Source organism: Parastagonospora nodorum (genome assembly GCF_000146915.1).
Source record: "Parastagonospora nodorum SN15 chromosome Unknown scaffold_1, whole genome shotgun sequence".
NCBI lineage: Eukaryota > Fungi > Ascomycota > Dothideomycetes > Pleosporales > Phaeosphaeriaceae > Parastagonospora > Parastagonospora nodorum.
This window is the reverse complement of record NW_001884549.1, coordinates 1,796,730-1,817,861: the sequence shown is the minus strand read 5'-3', so window position 1 is coordinate 1,817,861 and position 21,132 is coordinate 1,796,730. Positions and strand designations below refer to the sequence as shown.

The window sequence follows — 21,132 nt, the reverse complement described above, 5'->3', positions numbered from 1 at the left end:
CGAGAACGAGAAAGACAGAGAGAAAGAGAGTATTCTTCTCCTCCTCCCCCACTCACTCTGAATACCGCGCTCGACGGCGCAACCCTCCTACACCACAGCCTCGACGAAAAACTCGCCCTCTCCTCCCCGCGCCACCGCGACACGGAAAAATCTATCCAGGCAGACTTCTCCCACTATAAGCCGCGCCTCGACTCCCTGCCTCAACCCCGCCACCATGACCACAACGACTACGACTTTTCCATCCGCGCTATGCCGCGGTCGACAATGAATACTGATCTCGACGGGTACCCGTTTAGCCCCGAGGAGGTTCAGTGGCCGGTGCCGCCGGGATATACTGAGCGCGATGCGGGTGGAGGAGGAGGGGGGAATAGGGAGAGCGGGATTGGGTATAGTGTTAGTGGGAGTGTGTGTGGGGCGGGGGGGAATGCGTTTTTGGATTTGGATTTGGATTTGGGGGAGCAGGGGGATGGCAGGGAGAGGGATAGAAGGAGTCCGAGGAGGATGTATGAGAGGGGTGGGTGGTGATGGGGTTGGAATCAGGTGTGTGTTTTGAGGGCGGGGGTTAGGGTATGGGATGGAATGGGTATTTTGTAAAAGCTGGTTATGGTGGAAAATGGGATGTAGGTTAGGATCATCTTGGGGAAAATCTGCCAAGGATTAATGTGTATTGCTTTCATTACAAAGGGGTATCATCTATCATCGTCAAGTCTCTCATTCACATTTACGACCCACCAAGCGAGAAGAAGGCTCTTCTTTTCTCCCTCGCCTGCTGCTCCGACGCTACCTGTTCATTCTTCGGACGCCCGCGCTTGCCCTTTTTCTGCGCAGTTTTCGACACGCTGACCTGTTTTTCGAGCTTAGGCGCAGGCGGGGCAGTAGACTTGACAGCCTCTTTGATAGTCTGCTTGGACAGACAAAAGTCAATATGTGCGTTGAAAGTAGCGTCATCTGGTGATTGTGGGAGAGAGCAGATTGGACATGTCCACTGCTCTTCGGTAGGCGGATCTGGGGCGTCATTTCCATTCGAGGGTGAAGTGCGCTGGTCTTGCTGAACATCCTGCTCTTGCGACAGCTTTTCTAGCTCATTCATCTCGTCGTTACGTTCCCGTCGCGCTGCCTCTTCAAACTCCTCTTCTGGCCAGGTCTCCCAATCGCCTTCGTCGGTTGTCTTGGGTGGCTTGGTTGTGGTACCGGGAGGTTTGACGCGGCCGAAGAAGTCGATGCCAGGTTTCTTCGTTGTGACGAGATGAGTGGCGCGTAAGCCCATTAGTCGCAATCTCATGTTCGGTATTTCCTTCATGAGTTTCTCCAGCATGGGGAGGCCATACTTGTACAAGTCATCTGCACGGTGGACAGCGAATGGCGGTGTCATCTGTCGGGTATGGACCTCGTAGGTGTGCAGCTTGATCTTGATGCACAATGTTCTCCCCTTATACTCTGTACGCTTCAGGTCGCCCTCCAGCTCTTCTGCGATGTAACGAAGCTTGTCGCGCAAAGCATCAGGAGACTGCATCTCTTTGAACGTGGTCTCCGTACCGACGCTCTTGCGCTCGTAGTCCTCAGCGCGCTGGATCTTGGTACGTCCTAGGCCCAAGTAGCACTGCATCAGAAATTGGAAGGCTTTCTGGCCGAATAGCTTTGGCAGATAGGCTCGATGCGCGTATATGTCTCCACATGTCTTGACGCCAATTGCGTCCAGCTCGCGCTCGAAGACGCGACCGATGCCGTTCACTTTGCGTGTAGGCATCGTTTTCATGAACTCCATGATGGTCTGTCGGTCGCTCGGAAGGAAAAACTGTCCGTTGGGCTTGTTCTTATTGGAGCAAATCTTTGCAAGTTTCGCATTCGCAGCAATGCCGGCTGACACAGTGATCTTAGCTCTCTCGTGCACGTCTGCTCGCAACTGGCTGACTGCCTCCTCGGGTGTCATATGGTGCTCCTCACAGTACGTCGTGAGGTTCAGGTAGGCTTCGTCGCAACTAGCGCTCTCGAACCCTGGATCGTAGCGGGCGAGGACCTCGCGTATCTCTTCTGCCTTGGCCATGTACTTTGCGAAGTTTCATGGGCACACAAATCAGGCCTGCGGGCAGAGCTTCATGGCGACGAAGCCGGCCCATGCCTGATCGGCATCCAAAGCGCCTGGCATGGTAGTTGCAGGTCGTCAGCACGCCTTTGCCAACAGCCATGGGCACCTCCTTCAGCTCTGGGCGGTCCAGCTCTTCCACTGCCGCATAGAAGGCATCACAGTCGATGTGCACCACCACCTGACTCAAGTCTCGGCTCAGTTCCAGTTCAGCTATGAGCTCGTCCGCCCGGCGAAGATCCGAAGTCAAGTCGAGCCTCTCAAGCTGACTCCGTTTGGCCAGGATGCGACTGATTTTCTCGGTGAGGTTCTTGTCCTTGGCCTCCTCATTGTTGAAGAACTTGGAGCCCTTGGAAGCATTGTATATGACTTCAGACACCTTCTGCTGGTCTACCGAGTCCTGGCCAGCTTTGGTGAGCGAGGGCCCGAGCAGGTGGTATTTGAGGGAGTCGTGCTCGTTGGAGGCGGTTCGCGAAGGCTCAGGCCGGGCGGCATGCTCACGTGCGCCTTGGTTCAGGGCCTCGTTTGGTGTTGGTGCCGGCGATGCTCGAGGCGGCAGACGCGGCAGGGACATGCTGAGGGCGGGCGCCTCGTGGCTGCACGTGAGGGCGACGTGGGTAGAGGCGTTCGGGCTCATTGCTCATGGTTTGGGCGGGTCCATGCCGGAGGCGGAGGGCATGGAAATTGGGGCCGGCGACGCGATATGAGGCTCACCCGAATGTAATGACGCGCCTGGCCGCCAGCCTCGATTCGAGCCTAGTTAGCCGACGACCCTGTTCACTAGCCACTGCCACGACGACCGCGATCCCGCACCAGATCAGACGCCTACATTCACACCGCCTTCTCTAATTGCCCATTGCCCATTGCCCATTGCCCATTGCCCACTGCCCATTGCCCGGATATGGACGCGCCGCCACTCCTACACCTCCCAGCACCGCCGCCATTGTAACCGTGGGGCGCTGCAACCACGGATTAATTGTTTTGGCCGCAGAAAGTTCAGAACTAGTCACCCAACATCAACAACTCCTGTCAACACCGGCCCCGCCCAGCAACCGCCCAACTGCCACCCCGCGAGGCCCATGATACCCCACTGCACACCTCGAAGCACCCCAACAACAGAGCTGGACTAAGCGTGGATGATGCCCATCGACCGCACTCCCCAGAACAACCTCAAGCCGAAGCTCGCGAGCAACCGGACCGCGAAGACGCCGCTAACGCCTCGCCTTGCTGCTGCACCTATTCCCAAGCGACTGCAAACAGCACGCAGTCGACCCGCACCGTACGGAATAGCAATGCAACAACGCCAAGGGTTGCCAACACGGTGCACGAGGACGTCACGCCCGTGAAGGCTTTCCTCAACAGCAATGTCACTCCCCGGTCCTCGTCCAGAAAGTCCCGCGTCGGCGTGGAGAGCACACTGTCTTCGCCTAGTGGCACGCCCATCAATACGCCCTCGTCTTCGCGACCGGCTTCCACCATAGACTTCCACCAGAAAGAGCCAGGCACTGGCTACAGTGCACTCGGGGTTGCTGGCAACAAAGGTGCCCAGGGTGCCGTCCGCCCACGCAGCACCCCAGGACCAGGCGGTCCCCAGTTCGCACCGCCTTCACGGCCGCCCTTGTCCAACATCCACAATTCAACACCAGATGTAGGCTCGGCGAAACCAACTTCCTCTCTCTTCTTCCATGCCAGCGATGTTAGACCTCAAGAACAGCAGCAGCAGCAGCCGCCACAGAAAAAAGCACCCGTCTTCTTCTATGCCAATGGCAAGCAGGATGGACCTCCGCGGAGACCAGATATGGCGTCTCCGCCCTTGTCATCAGCGGGTAGATCGCACTCGGGAAGCAAGTTCTTTCATGCTGACACTGTCTCCGAGGTGAGGAGCAACCCACCAAACCTCACTCCATCGCCCATGTCTACGTCGCCAGAGCCGTTGCACCACCTGAACCCACCCCCTCCCCCTGGCCAAGCTCGATCGCCGTCACCTACCAAGGAGTGGGCGCATCTATCCTATCGAAAGGGTGCATCCCAGGTGATGCGACCATCAATAGTTTCGCGCAATTCTGCAATGTCCATCCTCTCTGGGCCGCCAACTCCCGACGTGCCAGACCGCCCCAGCAGACGTTCCAGTGCCGCATCCTACGCCATGAGGGGAAGTCACGGCAAGAGTGCTAGCTTGTCTTCCATCGACTCCGTGACGGATCCGAAGCATGCACCGTCCACCGATCCTGCAGGCCACGCACCCAGTCCACTGAATACCGAGAGGCGGGTCGTGAGTATAGCGTCTGTCGCTGACAGCATGGCGTCCATGCCATCTCCGCCATTAGCCTCGTTCTCTGGACTTCCATCTCCAACCTCAACAAGCCCGACTAAGCGAGACGGCACTCAGAGCGCACTGGAAGCAATGAACGAGCTCGCTGCGAATGCGCGTCGCGAACGGAAAGTACTGGATCTTGAGATCAGCAACTCTTCATTGCTCGCGATCAACCGCTCACTCGAAAAAGAGGTCCGTAAGCAAAAGGCTGAGATTAGGAGGTTCCGCCGCATGAGCAGAGCTGGCCGCTTCTCCGTCGATACAGCTGGCGCAGCTCTGGAAAGCTCGCCCCTGCATAGTGCTAGTCATGTTGGTGACCTATCCGACATGTCAGAAGAAGACGAAGGAGACCAGCTGGAAGAACCTGAGGAGGAAGAGCCCGAAAGCAGTGAGGATTCTTTTGACGAAAGCCAATTAAGTCCATCAGCTCAGCTAGAGCGAGACGAGGCCCACCGCTTCAAGGACGAGAAACGTCTACAGCTCGACCTGTCGAAACACCGGGATCTACTCCTCGACAGCCAGAAGATGAACCAGAGTCTGAAGCGGTGCATGAACTGGACAGAGCAGCTCATCAAAGACGGCCAAAAAGCACTAGAATACCAGGTCCGGCCCAGCGACGTCAAAATCGGTGGCCGCGTGCTCATCGCCGAAGACGACGACGAAGACGACAACACGCAAGCAGAGGAATCTAAGGGTCTTCTCAGCCCTTGGAGCCCGCTCCACCGCTCCATCGACGGCCTTGAAGCACTCGACTCGCCCTTCTTCGCAGGCGCAATGGAGCGCATCGTCGACCGCGACAGCGGCGTGGACATTGACGGTTTAGACGCCCTCGCTCCACCCATACCTGGCTCAACAGCCTCTCTCGGCTCCCCATTCGAAGAGCGCATACAGCGCCTTCAAGCCTCCATCGAGGCCCTTTCATAACATCTGCATTCGCCATTTTATTTCCTTTGTTGATACCAAATCTACATACCCCCGCGATTTTCCTTGATTGTGCGATCTGGCGTTTACAATTATTCTGCTCGGAGGTGGGCATTTGCATAAACGAACCGGCGTTACGGAATATACGTTGGATGCGATTCCAACGTCAACTAACGACCGTTTCCTTTTTTGTCTTTTGCTACGGCCGATGCATCCTCTCGCTTATTTCATCTACCACCAATCAGTAATGTCTGATCTCACGGGCCGCCCTCTTTTCGGCTACTTCTGTTGCTCGCTTACCTGTATCGAATCGGATCTGAGATGCTTCGATCTCCGTCGGTCACATTGTCACGGCGACGCCAGGGCTTGCGTGTCGTCTACTAGCTAGCTAGTCTTCTTTCGCATCTTGGATGAGATTTTTTTGCTGACTAACAGCAAGCCATGTTTGGGCGGTTCCCGTTGTACTTGTATGTGTGTAGTTTAATGATACCCCCGTGTTTTTTCCAATCGAGAATAGCCGAAATATCGAATATCACATTACGTTTGAGCAAGCCAACGATCAAACTAGATCCTCACTGCATATGATCTTGATGAAGAGTATGTTTCGTGAAAGCAACGATGTATGTCATGTCTATTACTATGTGTGAAAGTGACGAAATATCTACGGGTATCAGAAAGATGGATGTACACGAAATCTACCCAGACGCCTGCCCGTATCGCAGGAATGAAGATCAGACCGAGATCGGCAAAGCCTCTAAGCCCAGTATCCAAGAAGTGCCATCAGGCCTAGATTTCGTTAGCAAGGCACATACCATTATTACAAGGAAGGGTAATAAAAAAACTCACCAGCACCAAGCGTCATCAGCGTAAACGCATTAATCGTCTTGCTGACCGGACCCTTCTGCATATACGGGCTGAACATGAACTCGTGCGCCATCAACTCAACCAAGCCCGTGTAGATGAGGATGCCAGCGGAGATGGAATCAAAAATACCATTGACCAGCAAGTTCGTGCGGCCTTCAGGCGAAAAGCTCTGGCGCACACCGAGACCGATGGCGATGGCAATCGGCGTCGACAAGCCGTAGCCCAGACCAAGCAGATATGGCGTCCATCGCTTAGACTTTGGCCAAGGTACCTCTGCCAGACGAGCGCCCAGACCGAGACCTTCGAATGTCTGGTGGAACACGAGGACGATGTAGAGCGTGATGAATTCCTCGCCCGAGACGGCAAGCGTCAGACCGATGAAGATGGAGTGGAAGATGACACCGAATTCGAGGATGAAGACGGCAGTGAGTTGCGCCGCGTACGTCTCCGGAATAATCTGCTGAACCTGCCAGTCGCTGCCGATCTGTTCGTTGGCGACGTGATCGCGCTGATGGCCGAGGTGGTCTTCACCGCGGAGGTTGGGGTCGGCAGCGTGGCCCTCGACGTCTTCAGGGGTCCTCTTACGCTCTTCCATGCTCATTTCGTCGCTGTGGCTATGGCTAGCACCATGCGAGTGGTCATGGTCACCTCCAAAGTCGCCATAGCGCATTACCATGAGCTCGAGGAAGAACATGGCGAAGATGGTCATGAGGGCGATGCCTTCGGGCCATGGGTACTTCTTGATGACTCCGGTAAGGCATTCGGCGCCCAGTGCCTCATTTGCAGGCGCGAGAAGATGAATGAAAGCTGTGGCGATAATGACACCAGATCCAAAGTACTTGGCACCAAAAAATACCCACGATGGTACCAGTTTGGAGTCGCTTCGCTTTGCAAAGGTCGGGAAGAGGGCACCTGGTCATTGTCAATACAAATTCGCACTGTTACGATGGCGCACGGGATATTGCTTACCGAAGAGAGATCCAGCCATGATGACGAAGATGGCGGAGATGCGGACACCCATACGACCGTCGTATGAGTTCTGGGTTTCACAAGCTGGCGCAGGCGCTTCTTCAGTAGCAGAACCGTCGTCTTGACGCAGCACAAGTCGTGCTACCTCCATAGCAGCCTCCATGGTTGTAAGTGTGACGTGTGATGTGTGATGTGTGTACTGTGGACGAAGACGAAGTATGCGAAAGATATTGTCTTCAAGTCTCAGCCTATCGGCTACTCTTCTATTGAAGAGGGGTCCCGTGAAGTACCGCGGTAGACTATCGTGAGCGGTAACCAGGCTCGTCTAAGGTAGCGCAACCAGAACCGTGGTAGATGTGCAGAAGTGCCGAGACGCAGGAAATCCAGCCAAGTGGTTCTGCTCGTCGATGAAAGCTTATAAGCCGCAATATATAACAGCAGAAATCAGGAAAAAGCACCGTGATGGACGCGTGGGAAGATGCTTGAGTTGCTTGTGCAGGCTTGGGCCCTGCTTTGACTGCTCAACTGACAGTCCGCGTGAAAAAACGCCAATTCGAGCACCTTGATGTCGGCGCTAGGCGTATTTCTCGTCATGCAATCGACCGAGTGGGCTGGCGTGGAGATAGGCTCCGGACGCTGTTTGGGGGTCGCCATGTGCTGCCAGGAGCGATGCAGACTGAAGTCGGTGAGCAAACGGTGCTGGTGATGGGCGACTGTGACGGTTGCGGTTGTCGCATTGGGCGAGAGGAAGTCGCTCCCGGCGAATCAGCGGTGTGGAAACGGTCGCTTAATCAGCCGTAGTATATAGACTCCCACATGACACTCAAGGCATGATGCTCGAGCAGAGTCGGACTGCACCGTCTGCAAAAGTAAATACCTAATGTAAGACCTGCGCCCGACAGTACGTAAAGTATCGTGGTGAATGACCTGGTTTGGGCCTAGCAAAAGTGTGGTCCATAGACCATCTCGCCGAGCATGTCAACGCGGGATACTTAGCTCGGAGAGATTGCCTCGTGTGTGCAGTCGTGGTCTCTTTTGAGAACGTTGCCGAGCCGCAGAGCCGCTCATAGTTGAAGAAGGTACAGTTGGTCAACTTTTGTGGATACTCGCTCTAGCCTACCTGTCCAACGAGGTGCGAATTGCACTTCATTCAGCCTCAGCATTTCCGCTTTGTGATGGGTTGGATATCTAATCTATAGTTTAGAATATCGGTCTCACCGCGCAGCGGTCCCGAAGGGCCAGTAGCTATCCCGAAGGGACCGTCTAATTCGCCCCTACTAGAATATCCAACTCCGGAGGAAAAATATCCTCTGTAGCCCTCGCCGTCGCCGTGCAAAGACGACGTTTTTCGTCCGTGCCCGTGGTTTTGATGTTCCTCGCTATCAATAAGATGGCCTAAGCGCGTCACGTGAGGAGTTATGAGGATCTATTTACAGCCCCTAGCCCGTTAAAGCCCCTAGCCCGCTGAAGCCCCTAGCCCGTTGAAAACATATCTCCTCGTTAAAGCAAGTCTCGTTAATGGCCTAGGTCCTCGTTAATGGCCTAGCTCCTCGTTGATCACGTGCACGTCTGATTCCCTATTACTCTAGAGTCCTTAGTGATTTAGCCTAACAAGAAGCCTTCTGCTTATTAGCTAATTACTAGGCTGTTGAAAACATATCTTCTCGTTGAAGCAAGTCTCCTCGTCAATAGCCTAGCTCCTCGTCAATGGCCTGGCTCCTCGTTGATTACGTGCACGTCTGATTCCAGAGTCCTTAGTGATTTGGACCCAACAAGAAGCCTTCTGCTCATTGGCCAATCACTAGGCATGTTATTCGACCTATTACAGAGCTACGGGGCCCAAGTCCGCCAAATCTTTGCCCAGCTTTGAGTGCATGGGCCTGGATTGACCGCGAACTGCGATTACCCTGGTGGTCCTCGGGCGTAATTCGGCAGAATGGGAAGGCTGATAAAGGGTGAGTTTACGCTTGTGTGAGGCCCTTTGTTTCAAATTAGACGGTCGCCTCACTTGATCTCATCTGCATCAACTTTGAACCTCGGTCGCGGACTTCTCTAGCGAGCAATTCTTCTCGGAGTGTGGCGTGCGGAGTGCGGAGTGTGGAGTGCGATGGGCTCAATATTCTGATAGCTCCACCGAAGACGCTTCCCGACCTGAGGCTCGACCAGAAGGCACCGATAATAACGCGACCCTGGACGGATACCTTCACATATCCCACGGGGTGATGCATCGTTCTTGCGTGCCTGGTCACGTGCCTGGGGCAACACACTAAGATGGCCCTGGGAGGATGTTCATCTGCCGTGGAGGTTGAGCGTCTACGATACTGCAAGATCAGGGAATATGACTGGGCATAGCCACCGTGATGAGATTGTTGTGAAAGAATGTAAGAATTGACAATGGCATAGTTGTGAATGCGCTGGGTGTTCCTGAATGCAGAGGTGGTGGAGGTGGAGGCACAACATGCTTGCGTGGTAAAACGTACTACTGACATGGAGAAAGTCGTCTGATCTCGCTACTATTCGAGTTGTCTGTGTAATATAGGACGAAACTGCGTTTCATCTTCTTCAATGAGCAAAACGTCCGGCAGGGTACTCACATACAGCGCATGATTTACCTTGTAGTTCCAAGGCGAGAAGTGATGCGGGGTGTCGATGTATCAGATTGCACCAACAGCCTGAGTTACCGAAGCCGCGCACTCGACCTTGGCATCTTGAGGTTGTGTACGGCGATCGTCGGAGGTACTTTGACAGGATCGTCGTAGACTCAGCACTGCAATCGTGGAGTTCTATAGCCATGTCACCTCATGTCAGCAGTACGTGATTGTACCCCGTGAACACCCTTGGCCTAAGAGGTACTTGTCGGTGTTTCCACGGAGTATACTGTGCAGCAAGTCGAATCAACGCCAGCGTTCGGCTCGCGCCGGCTGTATGTGAGGCCAAAGGCGGTAACATGTGGACAACAAGCAAGGGAGATGCTGATCTATATGTACTCCGCATTTTGCTTGATCGTCCCATAGGTCGGCAGTTCTTGCCATCGAAGGTTTGCCAAGAGGTACGCGGCTGAGGGGTTTCGATGGCCAGCGTTGCATTATATTCGATTTGTGAGAAGCATCGCACTAACGAGGATAATCAATCGTCACAAGTCAAAACTCTATTCTTTGACAGGGCGGATTGTGTTGACGAGGCTGAAAAATGGAAAGTCGATAGCGCTGGCGTGACTGAAAACAGGTTTGCGAGGCTGAGCCTGGACGCGCCGCGAAGATATCACGTGATGATGCTCCCGATCGCTGAGGAGACAAATGTGGGGTACATCGTCGATGTCATGCCATTTCTGAAAATCGCATCACAACAAGCGCCAACGCGAAACGCTCGTGCGTCTGGCCGTCCGCCCAGCGACATCAACGGCAGCAATTGAAGCAAACAGCAGTGTCGTATTCGTGCATTGAACGGTATTGCGATGAATTGGCAATGTTCTGTACTGCTACAAGCTTACGAGCTCTCAAGCTGGCGCGCTTGGGCAGGGTTCACAGCTCGACGATGATGCGTTCTAGCCAATAAAGCGCTGGCGCCCGTGCATGCCGTGAGGGGACGCAGCTCCAATGACGTCGTGACTTCCAGCTTTGTATAGCTCCTGCCGCAAGCTGTGCACAGCTGACCGCACACGCCCCATTACGTGCATGAAACAGTTGCCTAGCAGCTCCGCTCTTTATAACCCGCGGCCTCCAGCCTCTTCTCTCAACTCTTCCAATCCACAGGACTCGAATCAATTCAGTTCCTAGATCAACCATCACTACCGCCAGCATGCTCGTCGAACAATTCGAGGAGGTCTTGAAGAAGACTTCTGGTCTTCCCCTCCCCACGGCCTCGCCCACCCATGTGGCTCCCATTCCTTCGGTCGTTCCCACGACCCCAGAGCTCCAATTCATTGGTGAATCTGGCCAGAAGACCCTCTGGGTTGTCTTCGTCCTCATGATCATCGCGTCTGCTGGATTCACTGCGCTCTCATGGAGGGTTCCTCTCGTAAGTTGTCGCCCACGAACTGGCACCGAACCATACTAATACGTCATTCAGTCCAAGCGCCTTTATCACACCATCACCACCATGATCACCATCTTCGCGGCGCTCTCTTACTTCGCCATGGCCACCGGACACGGTGTTTCCGTCCAGAAGATCATCGTCCGCGAGCAGCACGACCATGTCCCCGACACATTCACTGAGGTGCACCGCCAGGTCTTCTGGGCCCGCTACGTCGACTGGAGCGTCACCACTCCTCTCCTGCTCCTCGACCTTGGTCTCCTGGCTGGCATGTCTGGTGGACACATCATCATGGCCATTGTCGCTGATTTGATCATGATCTTGACTGGACTGTTCGCTGCCTTTGGCGAGGAGGGTACTCCCCAGAAGTGGGGCTGGTACACCATTGCCTGCATTGCCTACATCTTTGTCATCTGGCACCTTGCCTTGAACGGCGGCGCCAACGCTACCAGCAAGGGACCTAAGCTTCGCTCGTTCTTCGTTGCCATTGGTGGATACACCCTCCTCCTATGGACCGCCTACCCCATGTAAGTACCCCGTATTCTACTACCATTGCCCTGCTGATAGTATATAGTGTCTGGGGTCTTGCCGACGGTTCCCGCAAGATCGGTGTTGACGGTGAAGTCATTGCCTACGCTATCTTGGACGTTCTCGCCAAGGGTGTCTTTGGTGCCTGGCTTCTGATCACTCACGCCAAGCTGCGTGAGAGCGACGTTGAGCTCAACGGCTTCTGGTCCAACGGTCTCAACAGCGAGGGTGCCGTCCGCCTCGGTGAGGATGACGGCGCGTAAGCAGTTCAAGTGCATACGTTACACTCGCCGGTATAAATTGCGCTGGAATGAGGGGAATGCAAGGGTGATCCCTGGACGGACGCTAGGATGATGCCTGGGGTGCATTGATGGAAAAAGTGATCTCACTATTGCCGCAGTCTCGATAGTCATTTGCTTCGTCTGCTTATGCTTCAAACATGGAGTTAGGGTCGATGTACATTCGAGGACTGAACGCCACTCACGTAGTCTGACACGGTCATTTCCGTGGCTAATGAGTTTAATGGAGTTTCTTTCGTAATCACCAGGACCCCTTTCCCTACCTTCATTAAGAACACATTCTTTCGGTGAAGATGATGATATTAAGTGAGACACTACTACCACCCCCGGTTGATCCGCTGGGAATATAAGTACATATGCGCCGGATGTGGAAGGTTTGACAGAACGCATTCGAAGCATACTCTTCCAGACACTTTACGACAAGGCACGATGCAGTTTACTTTCTCGACAGCTATTCTGATTGCGCTGGCAACTCGATCGTATGTTGGCTAGAATCCGGTGCTGGTAGAGCATTCCTAACTTGCAACCAGAGCATGCTCGCCGCTAAATTCCGCGCCCACACCAACCATGACTCCCCAACCTACATGCACACTCACCGTGTTCCGGGAGCCCGCATTTGTGCAAGATTGTACCTTCTTGCAGCATACAGCGACCGCGACATCATATACAGATTGCCATGGGTGTGCTTTGGAGACACTTGTGCTAGGTCTGGGGCTTGTGAGTATTTGCGACGCGGCTGTGTAATACAGTTTGGGAGATGCTGACGAGTCGGAATGTAGCCCTGTCACGCAGTCACGAACGTTCCTGGCACAGCCACTACGACCGTCACAGCGTGTAGCGAGAAGTCTGACGTTATGGCGGCGGCGACGCCTCCGGTCACACCGTGGAAGGTTTAGATTTGGGCGGCGAAGGTGGCTGAGGAATCACGTGGAGGGCTTTAGAAAGTACCTGTATTGGATGTGCAAATATCAGCCCTAAGTTATAGACATGAACATTTGCTTGCATTGCATCGAACAGCATGGGTCGTGGTTGAGAGTGTATCCGAAACGTCGATTTTAGTCGGACCTGCATGAGACGAAAGCAGATGAGCATTCCACGTGCAAAGACCCTGCACGTCATAGCCTCTCGCACGATGGCCCCGACGCCGGGCTCCAGAAACAAGTCGACTCACAGCATCCAACTTGGAGTCAAATACACGAGCAGAAACCGTGATTGACAGCGCATGGTTGCCATGTGAGACGTTACGTGATGGCACCTGACTTTGGGCGGTTCCTTGGAAGGTTGCCATATGCAGGGCCCGCCCCGCAACAGGTACAAAGCCCGGCTCGTCAGCTCACCCGCAAGCTCCCATAAAGTACACCGCCTACGTACCTTTTGATCAGTGCAATTGCCAATTAGTCCCGAACTCACCCAAACACTTTACAAGCTAACACGCAATCATCATGGCCTCTGAAGACAACAACAGCGCCGTGGTCGTCGACGAGACGCCCATCTCCCCCGTCCGCAGCAACGAGCGCCGCAACAGCTTGGAGAAGCACCTGCAGCACCGACCGGAAGCTCAGGACCTCAAGAACCGACACATTCTCCTGGATACCACCACGGCTCCGTATGTTCTGACCTCTCTACTCGTACAAATCTTGAGCAATGCATCTTCCCCGCATTGTTCCCCACAGTTGATCCTGCCCAGCTAACAGCCCCAACAACAGAGCACTGCAAGCCAAAGCGCTGGAGCTGGAGCGCCAGCGCGCGACAGACAATTTGCGCAAGGGCCTGAACCAGCGCCCTGCACGTGACGACCTCATCCAGCGGAACATCCTCCCCGACTCGACGGCCGCGCCTGCTCTCCAGCAACACCAGAGGGAGCTCGATCTTCACATGCGCGCGGACAGCCTCGAGAAGGGCCTGAAGCACAGGCCGAGCCCAGACGAGCTCGTCAAGCAGGGCATTTTGCAGGAAGGCGAGAACCCCGTAAAGGAGGCTTAAGTGTGGACAAATGAGAGACTCCAAATGGCTTTCTTCGGCAATCGGGATAAGGCGTTTTGATCTGTCGTGTTTTTTGAGGCGCGGATAAGCTTGCGCGAGAATGCTGTAAAGCTTCATGTCGTACTGCAAGTTGCATAAGATGGTAGCATAGTATACTCGAGTAGGCATACAATCATACAAGCAGCATACGCTCGGCCAAGTCGTTAATATCGCGATTGCTGACTCGTTCTTGCTCGACAGCACAACCGCAGCTTGGAAAAGCAACGTCAAGAAGGGCATGACAGGGCTTCACACGTAAAACTAGCACGAGAGTCTTGGAGCAAGAGGATCAAACTGTCCACAAACTCAACATAGGCTCGTCATTCATCTCAGCAACAGTAATTATCCAACGAAGGTCCAGATCATCATCTCAGTTGACTACCTCCTTGCGCTCCTCCCTCGTCACGTTCTTGCCATCCAAGTCAAGCTCCGTCGTGGTAGAGTGAGCGTGGTTCTCGCGATCAGCCTCAATGTTCTTGACCATCTCAGTCAAACCAAACAGGTCGTCCATGCGCTCGAGCGACAGACCCTTGGTCTCGGGAACGAGGAACCACACGAAGATGAACATGGAGAGACAGAACGTTCCGTAGATGAGGAAAGTACTGCGGATATGTTAGTTTACTTCCAAGGGTCGTGTTGGTGGAGTTGCGTCTTACCCATAACCACCCTTTCCAACAGTGGCCATCATATTCGGCGTAGCGCGCGCAACAACAAAGTTGAACAGCCACTGTGTTGCCGCCGCGATAGCCACGTTCAGCGATCTCAGTCGCGCCGCGGGGATCTCGGATACGTAGATCCAGCACACGGGACCCCATCCAAACTGGAAGAAGCACGCGAACAGGAACACGCAGACCAGTGCGAAGTAGCCGGCAGGAGGCACGGCTTGGCCTGCGATGGGCGGGTCGATGCGCATGTACAAACCAATGTAGTACATGGAGAGACCTTGGGCGATGGAGGTCCAGAGCAGCGAACGGCGGCGGCCCAGGGAGTCGGCGGCGAAGATTAGGAAGCAGAGGCAGCCGACCATTTTGACGACGCTGGTACTGTTAGATGGGTCGAAAAGCGTAGGGGGGAATGGAGCTTACCCGTAGATTCCAGTGGCGAAGAGCTTGACTTCGTTACCTTGGAGACCGAGGGCCTTGAAGATCTGGGGTGCGTCTGAGGACAAAACGTCAGTGGTGCTTCATGATCGATGCAGAATTTGGCAACTCACAGTAGTTGATGGCATTGGTTCCGGTCATCTGCTGGCAAATCATGAGGCCGATGGAGATGAGGGCACGCTTGCGGTTACCAGGAATCGTGAACATCTCTTTGAGGAGATCCTTGACGGTAGCACCAGCAACGAGCATGCGCTCGTGCTCGAGCTGGTCGGCGATATCCTTGATCTCACTCTGCACATACTCGTGCGTAACAGGCAAATTACGCATGCGAGCAAGCACGCTGTTCGCCTCTTCCCAGCGATCCTGCTTGGCCAAGAATCGAGGGGATTCCTTGTTGAGAGCCATGCAGCCACAAAGCAAGACAGCAGGAAGTGCCTGAAGAGCGAGCGGGACAATGTAAACCGTAGCGCTGCCAGACAAGTGCAGCAGCGAACCGTAGTTGACCCAGAAAGCGAGACAGGTTCCAGTGGCGATGAAGAGTTGGTAGAGACCGGTCAGACCGCCACGAATGGCACGAGGAGAGTTTTCTGAAATGTACAGTGGCACGACCATGGAGGCCATGCCGACACCGACACCGGCGATTAGACGTCCAATGTACATGACTTCGATGTGTCCGAGAGCAGCAGCCTGGAAGACGCAGCCGACAATGGTAATCAGTCCAGCAATTTGGAGAGCGAACTTGCGTCCCCACTTGTCAGCCATCCAGGAGGCGACGAAGCAACCAACGAAACACCCGGCCTGGAGAGTCGAGGCGATATTGGCATTGAGATCAGCCACTGCCTTGGCGTTACCGGTGATCTTATACTTTCTGTGGTCGAAAATTAGTCCACTGGGGAATCGTTGTCGAAATAGATTTGCGAAACTTACTCTTTGAACTCCTTCAGCTCGAGCACACCGCCAATAGTACCGATATCGAAGCCAAACAACATGCCTCCGAAACAGGCAGAACCAGCCATGGCGAAGGCGCGCCATCCGTATATCTCAGGCGGGTCGGATTTCACAGCATCGTTCTTGACGATCATGCGAATGATCTTTGCACCGGTGGAAACCATGATTGCGGTTTAAACACTGCGATAAGAAGTAATGCCCTAATCGTTGTCAATTCAGTCTGCTTGAACGTTCTATACGCATCAGACATACCTATGGGGAGGCAGTGGAGCCGTTGCAAAGATTCGTCTGCAGACAACCCCGGATCGTCAACAATGGGGAGAAGAGGAACTGGCTCCACAGACTGATTGACAAACCCCAGGTTCCAGGAAACGCACGTTACCTATATACAACGCACGGGACTACGGTCCATGCTTCTGTTTAAGCCCCCTTGGCAAGACTAACGTTCCGCCGCCGCGGTCTTTGCACTCCAGCGCGCCCTCTTTCCCCATACTCCACATCCCTACATGCAACACGACTCCACCACAGACCGTCCACCTAGCTCCCGATTCTGACTCCATCGCACCGTGATGCTAGCCACATTGTCGAATGAGAGCCTCCCCATTGTTGCGCCTCAAATTCTAGAAAGCGTTCGCGCTGCACGCCCAGAGGGAGATCTGGCAGCGGAGTGGTGGAAGTTGACAAAATGCGTCTTGGAGATCGCCAAGCTTAGCACTTCTTCCGTCCAATTGAGGGTCAGATGGACTTGGCACATTTCCCTACTCTTTCATCGGTCTTGGTGTGCAGCTGGGGAAGCAACGGCGCACGAGTCTGCTTTGGGTTTCAGACGTGCCCATCCCCCGCTTGTAGGAGGCGCTACGGCTATCGTGAGCAACCTGCATTTATCCGTGAATTGGATGCAGGCTGGGGTTAGACCATCCATTGCCCCACGACTGAGCGACGCGTGATTGCGAGAGGTGGAGTTCGAGTCGCTGCATTAGTGTGTTGCATTGAATCATGCTGGCGGTTGACGCCGCTCTTCAGGCAAAAGACGGTCTCCACAACGCAATCTGTCCGAGCAGTTCATAATAACGATAAAGAACCGAGCTACCACTTAACTTAAGAAGACGCCGAAGCCAAGCACGTCGATCCTATACAGCGACTACATCTCAACCCGCGTCCCAAGACAAGCTTTTGAAATAGCCACATAGCATTCGTCCGGACTCATCAACCCGTCTCCTTGCTCTTGGCTTTGTCGAATCAGGGCTTTCGGCGACAATTCACACGAAAACCCCGAGCATCCGCACGTCGAAGCATTGTGTGCCGAATCCGACTTCAGCCACAACTGTGTGCAAGTCGAGAACTCGACATACATCGCCAATTGCAGGAAGGTGTTCCCGCGGCTGAAAGATCAAGTCTCGTTCTTCTCGACGTCTCTGGATAGTGATTGGAGTATCTTCAAAGGATGACTGCCGCCACAGCAAACGCCAACCGCGCCTTTGCGCTGCACCCATTCTCCACGAATCCGCTTAAGACGCGTGACGATGTGGTTGCCGCTGTGACTTCGCTGCTAGATCCGCTGGTTCCGGGATTTTCTCCGCAAAATGCCATGATCAAGGTAGGTAGCACGGGCACGAGGTTTGACGAAACAGCCGCACAGGTCGAAGGATATGCTCGTCCACTGTGGGGATTGGCACCACTGCTTGCTGGTGGCAGCAAGTATGCCCATTCGGAAAAGTTTGTACAGGGATTGATCTCTGGAACGGATCCTGAGAATGAAGAGTTTTGGGGATATATGGACAATATCGATCAGAGGATGGTCGAGGCATGTCCGATTGGGTTCACTCTTGCGGTTGCGAATAAAGACTTCTGGGATCCGTTGACGGACAAGCAAAAGAAGAACGTTGAGACATGGGTAGGGAGTATGAACAGCAAGGAAATGCCCAACACGAACTGGTACGTTTCATTTTCCTTATAACCAATTCATGAGCTGTCGTATTGAGTCCTTGATAGGCTGTGGTTCCGTGTCTTCGCCAACCTCGGGCTCGAGCGGAATGGAGCGAACTGGTCAAGAGACCAGCTCAAAGCCGATATCAAGCAACTCAACACATTCTACCGTGGCGATGGATGGTCAAACGATGGGCCTGAGCATTACAGACAAATGGACTATTACTCTGGATCATTCGCCATTCAATATTTGCAACTTCTCTACGCAAAGCTCGCAGCAGACATCGACCCAGAGCAAGCAGAAGAGTACAAACAGCGGGCGAAGCTCTATGCTCTTGACTTTGTGCACTACTTCGACCCAGAAGGCCGAGCCATCACATTCGGACGCTCACTAACGTACCGCTGGGCTATGTCAGCTTTCTGGAGCTCAGTAGCGTTTGCTGACGTCGAGCTTCCAGAGCCACTATCCTGGGGTGTCGTCAAGGGTATATGGCTCCGAAACCTACGATGGTGGACTACACAGCACGACATCTTCCAACCGAACGGTATGCTAACAGTTGGCTACTCGTATCCAAACACCTATCTTGCCGAAAATTACAACTCCCCTCAGTCTCCGTACTGGTGTATGTTGTCTTTTGCGGCGCTCGCTATGCCGGAAAGTCATCCATTCTGGAGTGCACCCGAGGAACCCCATCCATACGCAAACCAGCGCATTGTTAGACCTCTCCCACATCCCCGCCACATCATGGTGCGAAGCGGCGGCCACTCGTTCCTCCTCTCCAGCGGCCAGTCATGCCATTACGCCATCAAAAACTCCAACGCAAAGTACGGCAAATTCGCCTACAGCGCAGCCTTTGCATACTCCGTGTCCACCGGCTACCAAGAGCTGGAGCAATTCGTCCCAGAGTCCTCGCTCGCGCTCTCCGAAGACGGCGGCGAATTGTGGAAAATGCGCCGCGCGCACAACGGCGATTCAGAGATTGAAACCCACGATGGCGTCCCCGTACTCGTGTCCAGCATGAAGCCCTGGCACGATGTCGACGTGCTGACATACCTGATTCCACCCACAGAGGACACGCCAAACTTCCATCTGCGCGTTCACCGCATCCGGACGAAGCGCGATCTCATGACCGCCGAGGGCGCGTGGTCAGTCTACGGGTGCCGCGCCAAAGACGGCAAAGTCTTCGCTGAACTCCCTGAATTCATCGGCGACGGTGAGGGCCAGAAGACGACGACGAACAGTGCATTTGCCGCGTCGCGGACGGGCGCTGTTGGTATCACGGAGCTGTATCAGGGTATGAGGAAAGGGAGTGTTATTCTGTCAGATGCGAATTCGAATTTGGTGGAGGCGAGGAGTGTGTTGCCGCTTGTCCGCAAGGATGTTAAGGCGGATGAGACGGCGTGGTTTGTCACGGCTGTGTTTGCCATGCCGTCGAGTGTCGAGGGGTGGAAGGAGGGGTGGAAGACTGGGTGGGAAAAGAAGCCTAAGGTGCCGAAGTGGGTGCAGGACAAGATTTCTGGAAGATGGGATTAAGTGCACGGCGAAAGACGAATGCTTGAAGCAGGCAAAAATGTTTCAAAGAAGACGTCTGATCGTCAATAAAGAGCGTCGAATGACGTTTGTGCAACTCCCTTGCGCCCGATGCACATAATTGCTGTGACTTCTTAACCAGAACACTCCTCATGCGTTAAAGTCAACTACGAGCCTACCCGCCACCTTGCCACCTCGAAGCTTTTCAACAGCCTCTGGCATTCTTGCGACTGGGAATACTTCGTATATAGGCTTGAGCTTTCCCTAACCAACTGTTAGGCAGAACTGTGAGCGCGGTGTTGGGATCTTACTTGAGCAGCAAACTCTAGCGCTTTTGTAGTGTCGTAAAGTGAACCCACTTTGGTGCCAATGACATGCAAGTTCTTCCCCACCATGAGCAGCGGATCTCCTCCCGCGATAGCAGTTCCAGCAGGAGCTATAGGTCGTCAGTATCACCCAGTCATACCTACCTATCCTGTGCACTTACGTAGACCAATACACATAATCTTGCCACCAATTCTAGCCATCATAGGCGCACTTGAATACGCCGAGGCACTCGTAGCCGTCACAAATATTCCATGTGCGCCTCTCCCATCACAGATTTTGACGACCTCCTCAGCCACATTATCAACTTTCGTGAAGTCGACAAAAGCCTCACACCCAAGTTTCATGCACAGCGCTTTCTTCTCCTCACCTCCATCAACACCAACAACCCGCATACCCATCGCTTTCGCAAGCTGAACTCCCATATGACCCACCCCTCCTCCTGCGCCAGGAAACACAGCCCAGTCACCCGGCTTCAGCCCACTCTCCTTGAGCGAGCAGTAAATAGTACTGCCAGAGCACATAATCGGGCCCGCACTAAAGTCATCCACGCCCTCCGGAATGCGCTGCGTATATCTTGCCGGACTGAGTACATACTGCTGATAGCTCCCCGTGAACTGCAAGCCAATCTGGGGACTTTCATCGCAGTAAGCTTCCTTCCCGGTCCAGCAGAGTTCGCAAGACCCGCATACGTCGTATACGGGTTTGATACCTGCGCGTTCGCCGACTTTCCAGTTACTCACGTTGGACCCGAGTTTGACAACGATGCCTGCACCCTCGTGGCCGGGGCTACGGACGCCGAAGGAGGACATGGTGGGGAAAGGGAGGTCGTTAAGCATGTAGTGGATGTCCGAGTAGCAGATGCCTGTGGTGTTTAGTTTGATGAGGACGTCGTTTGGTCCTGTCATGTGACGTTAGACGCTTGTTGCTCCCTTCATGCTTAGGAGTAGGTCTTACCGGGCTCAGGTACTGGCACATCTTCGACTTCGAGCTTGAAGTCTGGGCCCTCGTTGATGACTACGCCTGCTTTGCATGTTTTTGGAACATTGTAAGTCTTTGCTTCTGCCATGGTCGACTGCAATTAAGGATATTGTACGATGTGAGGGAGCTAACGAGGATTACAACGTTGAGAATTGGATTTCAATCGAGAGCTGCTTGTTGCACCATCGCCACCTACAGGTGGAAGTTGGTGCCAAGAGCCTAAGGCGCGGAGTATGCATCGCGGGGTCCAGTAGTGCGGTTGTTTGGTGATAGAAAGCGGTCGACTCGAC

At 54.0% G+C, this 21,132-nt stretch overlaps 9 protein-coding genes across 9 annotated transcripts; 5 read left to right on the top strand and 4 right to left on the bottom strand.

Annotated features, from left to right (window-relative positions):
• Positions 1–308: 308 nt before the first annotated feature.
• Positions 309–1,930, bottom strand: SNOG_00811 (hypothetical protein; the record flags this gene model as incomplete). Its single annotated transcript, XM_001791431.1, has 2 exons — positions 309–334; positions 733–1,930. The coding sequence occupies 2 exons, from the start codon at positions 1,928–1,930 to the stop codon at positions 309–311; spliced, it is 1,224 nt and encodes a 407-aa protein (XP_001791483.1).
• A 1,292-nt stretch (positions 1,931–3,222) lies between these two features.
• Positions 3,223–5,321, top strand: SNOG_00810 (hypothetical protein; the record flags this gene model as incomplete). The annotated part of the gene is made up of 2 exons (XM_001791430.1): positions 3,223–3,362; positions 3,392–5,321. The coding sequence occupies 2 exons, from the start codon at positions 3,223–3,225 to the stop codon at positions 5,319–5,321; spliced, it is 2,070 nt and encodes a 689-aa protein (XP_001791482.1).
• A 751-nt stretch (positions 5,322–6,072) lies between these two features.
• On the bottom strand, positions 6,073–7,314 carry SNOG_00809 (hypothetical protein; the record flags this gene model as incomplete). The annotated part of the gene is made up of 3 exons (XM_001791429.1): positions 6,073–6,104; positions 6,165–7,068; positions 7,138–7,314. 3 exons carry the CDS (start codon positions 7,312–7,314, stop codon positions 6,073–6,075), a joined length of 1,113 nt encoding a protein of 370 aa, XP_001791481.1.
• A 2,628-nt stretch (positions 7,315–9,942) lies between these two features.
• SNOG_00808 (hypothetical protein) lies at positions 9,943–10,563 on the top strand (the record flags this gene model as incomplete). Its single annotated transcript, XM_001791428.1, has 4 exons — positions 9,943–9,961; positions 10,037–10,074; positions 10,166–10,200; positions 10,314–10,563. The coding sequence occupies 4 exons, from the start codon at positions 9,943–9,945 to the stop codon at positions 10,561–10,563; spliced, it is 342 nt and encodes a 113-aa protein (XP_001791480.1).
• A 260-nt stretch (positions 10,564–10,823) lies between these two features.
• On the top strand, positions 10,824–12,264 carry SNOG_00807 (hypothetical protein). The gene is made up of 3 exons (XM_001791427.1): positions 10,824–11,168; positions 11,220–11,710; positions 11,758–12,264. The coding sequence occupies exons 1-3, from the start codon at positions 10,950–10,952 to the stop codon at positions 11,972–11,974; spliced, it is 927 nt and encodes a 308-aa protein (XP_001791479.1). The 5' UTR covers positions 10,824–10,949; the 3' UTR covers positions 11,975–12,264.
• Positions 12,265–13,452: 1,188 nt separating this feature from the next.
• Positions 13,453–14,190, top strand: SNOG_00806 (hypothetical protein; the record flags this gene model as incomplete). Its single annotated transcript, XM_001791426.1, has 2 exons — positions 13,453–13,616; positions 13,717–14,190. The coding sequence occupies 2 exons, from the start codon at positions 13,453–13,455 to the stop codon at positions 13,991–13,993; spliced, it is 441 nt and encodes a 146-aa protein (XP_001791478.1). The 3' UTR covers positions 13,994–14,190.
• Positions 14,191–14,402: 212 nt separating this feature from the next.
• SNOG_00805 (hypothetical protein) lies at positions 14,403–16,244 on the bottom strand (the record flags this gene model as incomplete). The annotated part of the gene is made up of 5 exons (XM_001791425.1): positions 14,403–14,634; positions 14,689–15,075; positions 15,118–15,190; positions 15,246–16,000; positions 16,060–16,244. The coding sequence occupies 5 exons, from the start codon at positions 16,242–16,244 to the stop codon at positions 14,403–14,405; spliced, it is 1,632 nt and encodes a 543-aa protein (XP_001791477.1).
• A 1,280-nt stretch (positions 16,245–17,524) lies between these two features.
• Positions 17,525–19,540, top strand: SNOG_00803 (hypothetical protein; the record flags this gene model as incomplete). Its single annotated transcript, XM_001791424.1, has 2 exons — positions 17,525–18,015; positions 18,073–19,540. 2 exons carry the CDS (start codon positions 17,525–17,527, stop codon positions 19,538–19,540), a joined length of 1,959 nt encoding a protein of 652 aa, XP_001791476.1.
• Positions 19,541–19,687: 147 nt separating this feature from the next.
• Positions 19,688–20,930, bottom strand: SNOG_00802 (hypothetical protein; the record flags this gene model as incomplete). Its single annotated transcript, XM_001791423.1, has 4 exons — positions 19,688–19,801; positions 19,849–19,973; positions 20,025–20,762; positions 20,819–20,930. 4 exons carry the CDS (start codon positions 20,928–20,930, stop codon positions 19,688–19,690), a joined length of 1,089 nt encoding a protein of 362 aa, XP_001791475.1.
• Positions 20,931–21,132: the final 202 nt, after the last annotated feature.

Excerpts from the sequence above, each read along its gene's own strand:
- SNOG_00807 (XM_001791427.1), top strand. The coding sequence starts at position 10,950 with ATGCTCGTCGAACAATTCGAGGAGGTCTTGAAGAAGACTTCTGGTCTT. Across the intron at positions 11,169-11,219 it reads TCTCATGGAGGGTTCCTCTC|TCCAAGCGCCTTTATCACAC; the intron begins GTAAGTTGTCGC and ends TACGTCATTCAG. Across the intron at positions 11,711-11,757 it reads CTATGGACCGCCTACCCCAT|TGTCTGGGGTCTTGCCGACG; the intron begins GTAAGTACCCCG and ends GATAGTATATAG.